Here is an 11,979-nt window from a genome sequence, read left to right as displayed (position 1 = left end):
TCTTACCATCACTTATGAATAAAACACCTAGTTTTCCCATAACCCAGAGGTGAATGGTTTATTTACTACTAGTCAACTGCCAGCTGGGAAGGGCAGTGATCAGAAACATTTACAAGCCAAAGAGCCATTTTCCCTCCTTTTTCTTAAATAAAATTTGCCCAGAAATGTAAAATTTGCAAGAGCCAAACAGAACGTTTTATTATTAAGAACACAAATTTATTTATCTATTCGATTTCAGATTTTAGTAAAATGTTAAACAAGAAAATAACATGTACATGAAAAATTATTTGTTTCCTACTTTTTTTAAATTATTGTTGAATTAATCTGCTCTTTAGCTCCTTCTCTTACGTAGTTAGAGGTTTCCAGTACTAAAATTGCGACTATAATTGATCTGCATTTTTCAAACTGTGTCATCCATCATCCATTGCAAAGGATCTCTGCGCCTCAACAGACACACAGCAGCATCTTGCGTGAGTTTGGCAGTAGTTCGTGTTCCTGAATTTTCAGACAGCATTACACATCTACTTATCTTTCGAATCCAAAATAGGTAAAAGTTTATATTTGACCTTGGTTTTGAATTTAGAATTTGATAAACGGTGTCGTTAGACTGCAGCATCAATTCTTGAACTTTTAAATTGGTAGCTTTTTTTCTGTAGCCTTGACTACAATTTGTAGTTTGATTTCGAGATACGACTTTGAAAACTTGTACCTAGGTCACACATTGAGTTGACGGTAATCGTAGAGCTACGTACTAACCAAAACTGAAAATGAGATGACATTTAAATTTACTCGTATCATGCTAACTGATGGTTGAAATTGGCTTAAGTTGCTTGATGGGTAATTGCTAAGTGTTAAGCTACTCCGAACGTTAGCTAAGATAGCTTAGCTGTAAGATAGGAGATAAAAAAAAAAATTAGTTCGCGGGGGAAAATAAATTACTGTTTTTGTTGTCTGTTAATAAAAATGCTAGTCTTTATTATATGTTCATAGTATGTTCTATGACTTTTCGTGTAAAAATCTACATGTCGGTATTAATGCAACACTCGCATTTTCTTGGAGATGACGATGCAATATCTAGGTGGGAGAAGGGTATCTGACTCTCTTCCAGTCCACTTTTTCCCGTTGAAAAGAGAGAAAAAACAGAGGCTGTAAAATATTTATTTAATTTATGCCAGTGTTGCTGCAAACTACAAAGTTTTGCAGAATATTCGGATTTCAGCCAATTGTTGTCAGTTTAACCTCCCACCACCATTAATCATATTTACCAAAAGGTGAAGCTATTAGTTGATGTAAAGAAGGTGAATGCTAACCTAGTTATGTTTTTACTTAAAAGAAAGTTGTATGGACTAGTGAAGGATGTCACTCCCCAAACAATTAATTATTCTCAGAAAAATGGCGGACATTATTTGAGTAATACTCCGTAGCAGGGGTCACCAAACTCGGTCCTCGAGGGCCGGCATCCAGCACATTTTAGTTTTCTCCCTGGTGGCACCAACAACCTTTTCAGCATGTCAATGTTCTTCTTAGGCCTTCTAACGAGCCGTCATCTGATTCAGGTGCGTTAAACCAAGGAGAGAATTAAAACATGCAGGAGGCCGGCCCTCGAGGACCGAGTTTGGGGACCCCTGCTCTATAGCAAATGAGAGACAGAGCTGCTGTTTCGACATACCGACTCCCTTTTCTAATGTTGTGTCATTTGACTGAAGTATTTTATGTAGGCTTGCTAAAACATTACTGTTTGGTTTATGCCCTACAAACTACATTTATTATTCATTGTATTAATTTTTTACATTTTGTATAGCGCTCTGATAACTTTAAAGAAATAAATCCATTCTGTTTCCCATGTGAAAATTTGTTTGTATTGTTTGTATCTACCCAAACTATGTATTTGTATAAAATAAATCTAAAGTATACCTGGACTTTTGTTGACCAACACATATGTTCTTCTCCACTCAGAACTTGTTTGGCTTGCAGGATGTTTTCAGCAGGTGGATCATTTCGAGGTTCTAGAGGAACCAGTTTTGCCCAAATATTAATGAAGAGTCTGCCACCAACATCTGAATCAAGAGAGTCAAATAAGAAGCAATGCTCCTTCAATGTTGATCAGGAACATGACTCTGTCAGACAAGGAACTAAGTCGTTCAGACCAGGTATCGTCTGCAATGGGATCTTTCAGATTGTTGTCATTTTATTAGAGATATTTTTTTAATCTCAGGATAGTTCTTCCTCATCAGTGGTTTTGATGAGGAAAACTGGGCAGTCTGTGTGCGTGTGCTTTAATGATTCACTTCTCTGCTCCATTGATTCAACTAAGGTCATTTTGAGAAGCCAAAATCCTCTCCCAAAGAACTGGTTGAAAAATACAAGAAGGGTGAAACAAATGCTGTGTCTTTGCTTCATCAGCTGGCCCAAGTTTTACAGTTTCATCTAGAAATCAAGGAAACAGTTACTACAGGTGAGGCACCAGAAAAGCATTAATCGAACTGTTGTTATGGCAGGTGTGGATTGTTGAGTGGAAGGTTCTGTTTTACCATCTTTTGTATTTGCTTTTTGTGTCATTTGCCTAACAACAAAATAATCAAATCTAACTTTGCTTTATATTTCTATAAGTTGTCTTCTGCAGTTGTTAATAACTGAGATTCTGTGAAAATCTGTGTATGTGTGTGCTAGTTTATTTCGTGCCGATAGCTTTCTTATTGTGTGTTTTTAACACTTTTTTTGCCAAGACAAGTGAAAATAGTGGGGAATGTTGCATTAAAAGTAATTTAAGGTGGGCCATCATGTAACATTTTACCATTTTGAAAAGTGTAAACAACACAAAACATGTAGATCAATGAGCCACCAAACTTAAGTAGCTGTTTAACACTTGTTTAAGTGACTGCAGTCTGATTACCTGTTTTTCTTTTTGTTTTTTCATTCTTTTTTTTTTTACATAGGGAACTTACCAGGGTTTTATTTTGCTTTTGCTGTTGAGATCGATGGTGTTCAGCACAAGACTGGCATGGGAATGACTAAAAAGGAAGCTCGTCTAAATGCAGCAGAGGCTGCTTTGGAGGACTTTTTGCCTAGCTTAGGCTGTCTTAAATCTGATCTCCCTCAAACATCAGGTTAGTATTTTAAAAACCTTTGGATGCTTGATGGTCTCACTGGATATCATATATATATATATATATATATATATATATATATATATATATATATATATAATTAAAGTAAAAGCAAGGTGTATGTGTATTTAAGATTTTGTTGCGATGTGCTCTAACAGATATTCTGAGAAATAAGAAAAAATGAAAAAGCTTGCCAGAACAAAAGGACTCAACACATTTTTTTTAACTTAATGTGAAATATGTAAGATTTGTTTCATACATGATGTGTAAATACTATGCAAAAACACTCAATGTTCTGCTGAACGACAACACTGCTATACTTTTGAAAGTTGAATAAGATTTGTGAAATATGGAACTGCCTATTTGAATTATTTTTCACTCCATAATCAAACACTTTTTTTGTTTAAAATATTGCTAGAATGGAAAATAATCTGGTTTCGGACAATTACAAATGGATACAGCAGAATTTGGGAAAATTTAAACGGATTTCATACGGCCTTAAATGTAGTAAAATAAAAAGGAAAGGGCCAAGTTTGACTAGTTGGAGGTAGTGGATACAAGTAAAATGCTCATCACTGGCAATTGACTATGGTGCATGTAGTGTGAAGCACTTTATTTGCGAAGTTATCTCTTAGATTTGACCTTTCTTATAACTTTTTGTCCCCAGATGTTCCTCCACCCTTACCAGTGAAGGAAGATGCATCCATCTCTGACAGAAATCCTTCTAGAGCCTTTTATGGTAACTCAAGATTTCTGTTTGATAGTGTTGGTGTGCGGACAAATTTGCACACTTCTGTGAATACCCTGTTGGTATTTCTGAAAGGATAATGCTTTGTCGTGTTTGTTCTCTGAAAGAAGAAAATTCTGGAAGCGTATTGCTATCATGGAGGAAAAAAAAATTTAGAGTGCTATCACATTATAAAGTGATACTTATCTTGTTTAAGCGTCATAATATGTTGGATAAACGTGATAGTTATGTTGTTTAAATGTGATCATTTCATGTCCAGAAAGTGGCGAGTGCAATGGATAAAAGGAGTTGGTCAAGCTTTCCTTCATAATTGGCCTAAAACATGGAGAGATACTGATGCTGCTTGTGGTTGAAGTCATTCATAGTATGCGCATTGTGAGCAGGATCCTAAACAGAATGGGACTCCACAGAACAAAACGTCAGTTCGATCCTTTAAATGTTGCGTCATTCCTATCTGACCATCTGGAATGAAGCTGAAATTGGCTTCTGATTGCAGCTTCTGATTAGGGAAATGGCTAAAGGCCGATTATTACGGAATGAAAGCTTCTTCAAACTCAACGGAGGCTCAGATATATTTGCTGAACATTTTCTGTTAAAATTTTTATTGAATAATGGAATAGTTGAATAACGGCAACGGCTGTTTGTAATCTAACAACCGAAATCAACAGAAGGCAAGATAGTGACAAAAGACAAAAGTAGATCCTGTTGAGCGTTTTTTCAAAATAAAAGACTTCCTCTCTCCAAAATAAAAATAAATAAATTCATTCCAAGTGGTCAGTTAGGAACACCGCCACATCTAGAGGATCGGACTGACGTTTCCTTCTCTGCAGCCCAGACTGTTTAGGCTCCTGCTCAGAGAGCTGCTATCACGCAATACTCTTCTATAGAAAACATGCACTATTTGTTATCAGAAAAGTTACATGTCTGATTGCATTTGCTTTAGATCAACACGCAAGCTTAATGTTCAAAGAAAATAAAGTAAAAGTTTCAATAAAACTACTTTAAGTATCCATTTGCTCACTTAGTTTTTATTGAAAAAATTAATACAGTTGAGTCGATATTGATATATATTTTTTTTCTCTTTTTCATTCGGTTGTTCAGAAAGGAAGAGTTCTGTCAACCTCCAGATTCCACATGCTGTGAAGGATCAGCTCTCTAAACTCCTGAACAACCATCCAGAGTTCTCTAGCTGTGGGGAAACAACAGCTGCATTCATTGTCAAAACTTGTAAGTAGACATTTGGGAGGAAAACTGTCCCACAGCATTACAGCTCCTCCACCATGCTCAACAGTTTCCATGATATGCTTTTCAACCTATTCAACCATTTTACACCAGGCTGACCTGGAATATTTCTTGTTAAAAAAATAAAATAAAAAGTCGTGGCAGATAGAAGTGGGAGAACTTCCAGTTAAAGTCCTGATGGGGTTTAAAAGTATTTTTTTCTTAGGGTTTGTTACACTTATTTATTAGAGGTCTTAATAAACGTGGAGTGGGCATGAGGTACGTTAGACGAGTGAAGTAACTGCATGTATCATATTGTTTGTCAAAAATGTATGCTAAAGATATGTAAACTGGACATGACTGTAAGAACAAGATATACATGTATATTTTAAGTATTGAAATATTTAACTTTTTTCTGTTCTTGTAGCTAGTGGATGCGAGGTTGTTGCTCTTGGGACTGGAAACTTCAACACCAAAGTGTCATCAAATGGACGGGTTGTGCACGATTCTCATGCTGTTGTTACAGCACGGAGGTCTCTCATGAGGTATTTGGTTATTATTTTTCTATGATGGTCTACTTAAGTCTACTACAAAATGTACTTTAGGTTAACATTCTCAGTTGATGAGAGAATTGTTCTTTTTTTGTTTGATACTTGCTTCAGTGAGTATGACCATAACATTTTTGGAATAGCTGTATTCTTCTAGCATAATAGATTTTTGATGAAATATTTTAATTTGTTATTAGCTTTGAAGTAGTTTGCATTAAATATTGTTAGATAACGTTTTTGCAGCTATATTTTTGACGTCTAGTATATGTGATCGGCCACCCTCTTTTTGTGTTACCAGGTATCTGTACCGGCACCTGCTGATGTATTTCAGCAAAAATGCCAATCTGACTGCAAAGTCCATCTTCACTCATAACATCAACAGCAAACTCCTTAGCCTGAAGAGCGGGATTACCCTGCATCTGTATGTAAACCAACTACCAAAGGGTGCAGCACAGATTCCAACCAAGCTGTAAGTATTTGCTCGTTGGACATGTTTGCGACTTTTTTAAGAACATTCAAAATTAATGCTTGTTCATCTATTGTCTATACAACAGACGAATGAAAAATAAATAAAAAATAGGCACTTAGATTTAAATATTAATAATTAATTTTTTGATTTACTTCATTTACTTGATGAAGTTCCCCTTTGCTAAGAACTTGTAATGTTCTTAGCAAATCTGTTGGCTTGTGATTGCCTAAAATAATTCCAGCCTCCTTTCTCCCTACTCTTCTGTCAGTGCTTGATTTTTAAACAGCAAAGACCCTTAAAGCAGCTTAATGCACTTGCTTAGGACAGTTGCATTATTTAGAAGTCAGAACAAATAAAGATGGCACAAACAGGCAATTGATTATCTTAGTTAGCCCAAAACGACCAGAAGTACAATGTCATACATTTTTGAGAGAATGCTATATCTCATTTAATATTTATTGTACTTTATATTTACTTAGGTTCTTTTCCTCTTTTTTTAAATTTTAGTGTTTTAAAATTTGTAGATTAGTACTTTTTTGAAGGCTGCTGAGTTACTTGTATTATTAAAAAATGATAGAATATCCAACATTTGAAAAAAAATCCTTTCTTATTTTAAGGGAGATTCAGCAAGAAGACATACAAGAAATTTGTGTCTTTTGTTTCAGGATAAGTCCATGTTCTCCAATGGAATCAATACATTTTTTTCCAAACTCAGTGAATGCTTGTTTAAAAAAAACAAAACATGATTTCAATTTTGACCAAAATTATCATAATTATTTCTTCTGCAGTTAGCCAGCCCTGCCCAGGAGTATTTTCTTAATGTCATTATTTATTGTCAGGTTGTTCCTCATGTTCGTATTAACCTGGAGAGTAAAAGCTAATCACTAAATCTAAACTGAAAGGTCTAAATCTTAATATGTCCTATGTCCTTTATTCCCAGGCGCCTGAACCCTTTTTCCATTACAACATGGCAAGTCAACAGTGAGATCAGTCTACATCTGTCAGTTGAGGGCAAGGTATTATGTTCAGTCATTTATGGATATAAAATTTGAAAGCTTCTTTTATGCATTTGTGGTTTTTGATTTAAATATTAACCCTTAACGACAAACTTTTTTTTTTCTTTCAAAGGTGTTTTCAGTTTTCTCCTCAACCCTCGATAACTCTGCTAGTGAGATGGTCAGCATGTCGACCACTGATAAGATCACTCAATGGCAGGTGCTTGGATACCAAGGAGCCTTACTGAGCCACTTCATTGAGCCTGTCTATGTCCAAAGCATTCTTGTAGGTAAGTCAAGTCATTTGTCTTTGATTGTAGCAGTCAAAGACGAATGGGTGTATTCTGTTAAAGGAGGATTTCCTCAAGTGAGTTATCAGAAAGTTTGATGTGACGTCATACCTCTGTCTAACAGTGTGATAGAAAACCAAGAAAAATTGATAGACATAATTTGTAGTTAATGGTTCAGTTTTTAAATGTCATACATTCTGTTAATTTGGTTTGCTCCAAAGTCTAGATCAGGGGTGGCCGACTCCATTCCTCAAGATCAAATGTACTGAATATTTTAAATTTGTCCTGATCTAATGAATCTCTAAGCAACATTCTCACTATGTTGTCAAGTTCTTTGTGTTGGATGCAATAATTAATTTCATTCACTTGCACTCAAAATTATTCATACCACTAGCAGATCTAGATTTAAATCTATTTTCATTTGTCCAGCATGTAGGCACATGGAGATATAATGCCAGCTACGAATGGAATGATTCATGAAAGGATTTGAGTACATTGATTACTAAGATTCCTGTAGGCTTTATTAAATTATGTTCTGGCTGGTCAATTATTTGTTTTGCGCAGCCGTCTCACTTGTTGTATTAAGTGCCATTTGCAGCTATGGAGGAAGACCAGCCTCCAAGAAGGAGACAACTCAGTGCATGTGCACAACATCACATCCTCGATGCTATAACAACTCAGCAGGAAACATTAAAGTCTACATCGGTCTTTTAAAAATATCCAGCCTGATTAACGGTCTCTGGAAGACCCCAAATGAAATGTTTTCTTATTTCAAAAAAAGTAACTGAATTCTTTATTTACTATTAGTTTGTCTTTCATAGATTTCTTCTGCTAGCTTAAATAGCTGCTACAAAAGGGGGAATTCTCTTTATTCGATTACTACAGTAATAGTCAAAAGACTGATAGATTATTCGATTATAAAATAATAATTTACTACATCCCTATGCCAACCAGAGTCCTTACTTGAATCCTCTAGAAAATCTTAAAATTCATGGAGGGAGCAAAATATTAGGGTGATGGCAAGGAGGCTTTCTGACCTCAAAGACTTGAAACATACTGGGAGAAAAAACTTTTGGTTTGATGAAAATTATTTAAAATCCAAATCTTTGCAGGGCCATAAATAATTTTTCCCTTAATGGTACATAATTTCTAAAATAATTGACTGGTAATGAATTCAGATGTGTTTTACATTGGGTTCCACCACAGCTGCATATGAAACTGACATGCTCCGTTTCTTCCTAAATAGGGGAAAGTTCATTTAAAAATAGTTCCTTATCTCACGCTGCTGATGCCTGTAGCTTGCTTTCAAGGTGGGTGCTCCTGAGCACCAGCAAATTCCCCAGACATACAACCAAGATTAAAAGGTGTGAAAATATCATAGTTTCCAGGTTGGAGGGATGCCTAATTGTCCCCACCTCGTATAATTAACATGGCAAAATAATCACATTTGTCCAGGATTAAACAAGGGGAAACTCCAAGGTTAGCTGTGCTGTTTTTAAATGAAAATGTTTATAGGTGCAACCCCTGATTATGAGATTTTCATGCATATAAATAATCTTTTGCAAGGTCCATCTTTTGAAAATGCACACCCACAAAAGAAATTTCAGAAAGATTATAAAGAGTATGCTTAAAATGTATTTATATTTGATATTAAACTAGCTAAATGTGGAGGGAAGTGATGGCAGCATCACAGTGAGCTCAATGCTTCATATTCCTAAATTTTGGGTTCATAATGTTACCAGTAAATCTGAGAGTAAAATTAAATGCACTTGTTGTAGTTTGTCGGTTTCTTTTTGATACATTTCAACTTTTCAGAATCCAGAAACTAGACTATAAAAATTGAGCAAACTAATAACTACATAAATGTCACAGCTGCGCTGTCAAGTTGTCAGGTTTTGAGCATTTTATGTGAAACCATACAGGTGATTCTGGCTGTACTGAAATCCGAGGGATGGAGATGTCTGTGAACCAGCGCGTGGAGGGAATCACCTCCCTGCTGCCCATGTTCTACTGCATGATGCGACCCCATATTAGCTTGGTGCCTTCTGTGGTCACCTCTGACACCGGCAATCAGCTCACCTGTGGTATCAACTGGTGTGAAGGAGACGGCTCTGTGGAAGTTGTGGATGGTCTAGAGGGCAAGACCATTGAAGAGTAAGCCTATCATATTTTGCATCTATTATACCTTCGTGACTAGTTTACAGTTGTGCTGTTTATTGGAGGTATAATTAGTATTAGGCCATAAAGTATTAATAACATGACTGTGAGTTCAAGATTTGCATAAAGTGTTTATACATTTGAATTGGGTAAGGTATGGAGACAGAAAAAATACCTACAGAATGTGCCATAAAACTATAATTAACTCTCACAGCTTCCTATTCTTTTTGGGGGTTTTTGGTGACACCCAAATGACTCAGATCTTTTAATGTCAGACAATACATAGTTCTCATGTGAGGTCATACTTCCAGAAATTTTGTAGCTGATAGCCATCTTGGTAAGTATCCATAACTAACTGTCTTGACAGTTGCAATGGCAAGAATAAACAAGCCAACAGCTTAGAACTAACTCTTGGTTCCTTCTTTTCTAAATTCTAAACGATAGAAGTACCCTACAGCCTTTACTCAATTACAATTTTTAATTACTCTACTTTCATTTTGTTGGTCTTAAAGCCATAGTTCATCTATGCTTTGCGCTGTGCTTGCCTACCAGGATGGCGGTTCAGTGGTGCTTATCACTTCCGGTTCAGACTTGTTGGAACTATGTATTGTAATCCAAGTAAGTCCAACAGCAATTCTCTAGTGAGGATTTCAAGGGGAAAGTGCTATCCAAACCAACCTGGCACTGTGTGAAAACATAATTGTCATCTTATTATATTGAAAATGAAGTTTTGGTTCATGTTTGGGCCTATCTAATCTAGTACTGATTTCCTTGTTGTAGGTCTCCATTTAAGAGTGGACCTGCTTTGGCAAGCCGCCTGTGCAAAGCAGCAATGCTGCACCGCTTCAGGTTGGTGGCCAAAGAGGCCCAGAGACAGGACCTAGTCACCACAAACTGCTACAGAGAATTAAAGGTACCCATTTACACATAAGCGTTTACACTACAGACCTGCATTCCATTAAAAGTAGAATTTATTACTTCCTATCAACCTGTTTTGTGTCAACAAACTGGAATTTAGGCTGAAGATAAGATAATTGTTTTTGTTAAAGTTCACAAGAAACTTATTTTTTAAAATTGAAAATGATGCATTTTAACTCAAGAATCAAAATCTAACAAGAGGCCCGCTCAAGTTTCAGATCAAAACTTTCAACTTAAAAAAAAAATTGTGAAAGTAGTTTATTTGTCTGACATTTTCATCAATCTTTTCAAATATATTAATTATTGGTTTTTGGAAATTACTCTACTTTTTATTCACTCTATTCCTTTCTTTTCATTGAAGATGATGGCTAAGCCGTACCAGGAGGCCAAAAGTGTGCTGCGGGCATACTTGTCTCAGCAGGGTTTTGGTTCATGGCTGGAAAAGCTTCCTGACAGTGACAGCTTTAATGATTAAAAGCAATTTTCAACTGAAATGGTTATTTTTTTGGGGGGTGGGAGAATTAAGGCATGGTTTTGTTTGCCGCAGTCTTGATGGGTTTTAGAAGTTAGATGGTGGTTCCTCAGAGGTCTTCATTGTTCTTCTTCTTCAGCAGATTTGTGAAGATTAGAAAGTTGAAACAGAAACAATTATTGTTTTTTTCGTAGTTTGCAACTGACTCTTTAGTTGGCCAATCATTTTACTTTTCTTTTTTGTGTATGGCATGATCATTGAGTGAAAACTGCATTCTTTCCTGATGTTGTTTTATCTTATTTGTGATATAATGTTCTGTTAAATCTAGGTTGTAATGTTGTAGTTTTGGGACTGCTGTAACAAAGTTCTGTTCGGTCTGTTGAATTTTTATCTCTCTTTTCTTCTTTATATTAAGGGATTTTTTTTCTATATACAAAGATGGAGCAATAAAACAAAATGCATGTAACAAAAAAATGAGTGGTCCATACTTCAAGAATTTCTGTCAATTTTGATGATTATGGGGTGCATCTAATCGAAGCTTGCAATTAAGTTTCTCTGAAAATAATTATATTACACCAAAAAAAATTCAAAAAATATTTTATTAAGGCCTACATAATCATAGAAAAGGACTGGTGACATGGCAGCTGTCCAGTAGACCATGACTTAAACTCCTTACACAAAGAGGCTTAGCCACAAAAGGTTGTTGCTAAAGAAGTTGGTTTTTCAGAACGCTGCATGGAATTATGGTATAGTATACTGTATGGAAGAAAACTATGTGGTAGAAAAAGATGAAGAATCCGGGATCACCTCAGCCTTGAAGGTTTTGAGAAGCGAAGCCCATTATTAGTTAGATTAGTAGCAATTCAAGAGGAGTGTACTGTGACTGGAGTCGGCACATCAACTGCTATATGGCATTGAGGACATTTTATTTTTTTGCATATTGAATACATTTTGCATTTCATAAATCTAGAGTCTGGATAAATAGGAGGGAAGTTTCTGTGGTCATTAATGAATTGTAAATTTATTTCATCTGCTGGCCTTGTGTTTTATCAGG

The 11,979-nt window shown here is 35.7% G+C and overlaps 1 protein-coding gene across 3 annotated transcripts; it reads left to right on the top strand.

Moving 5' to 3' along the window:
- The first annotated feature begins 400 nt into the window (after nt 1–400).
- adad1 (adenosine deaminase domain containing 1 (testis-specific)) lies at nt 401–11,399 on the top strand. 3 transcript variants are annotated; one of them, XM_044126472.1, is made up of 13 exons: nt 401–470; nt 1,957–2,150; nt 2,315–2,455; nt 2,937–3,107; nt 3,775–3,846; nt 4,957–5,082; nt 5,504–5,621; nt 5,923–6,093; nt 7,034–7,109; nt 7,222–7,378; nt 9,301–9,532; nt 10,316–10,448; nt 10,815–11,399. In XM_044126472.1, the coding sequence occupies exons 2-13, from the start codon at nt 1,976–1,978 to the stop codon at nt 10,926–10,928; spliced, it is 1,686 nt and encodes a 561-aa protein (XP_043982407.1). In that variant the 5' UTR covers nt 401–470; nt 1,957–1,975; the 3' UTR covers nt 10,929–11,399. The 3 variants fall into 3 exon arrangements, with proteins under 3 accessions (XP_043982407.1, XP_043982408.1, XP_043982410.1); XM_044126473.1 differs by having other exon boundaries at nt 419–547; XM_044126475.1 differs by lacking the exon at nt 401–470 and adding an exon at nt 630–732.
- Nucleotides 11,400–11,979: the final 580 nt, after the last annotated feature.

Source organism: Gambusia affinis, linkage group LG09, assembly GCF_019740435.1.
Source record: "Gambusia affinis linkage group LG09, SWU_Gaff_1.0, whole genome shotgun sequence".
Classification (NCBI taxonomy): domain Eukaryota; kingdom Metazoa; phylum Chordata; class Actinopteri; order Cyprinodontiformes; family Poeciliidae; genus Gambusia; species Gambusia affinis.
The sequence above is the reverse complement of the archived record's forward strand: the minus strand, read 5'-3'. Positions and strand labels throughout refer to the sequence as shown.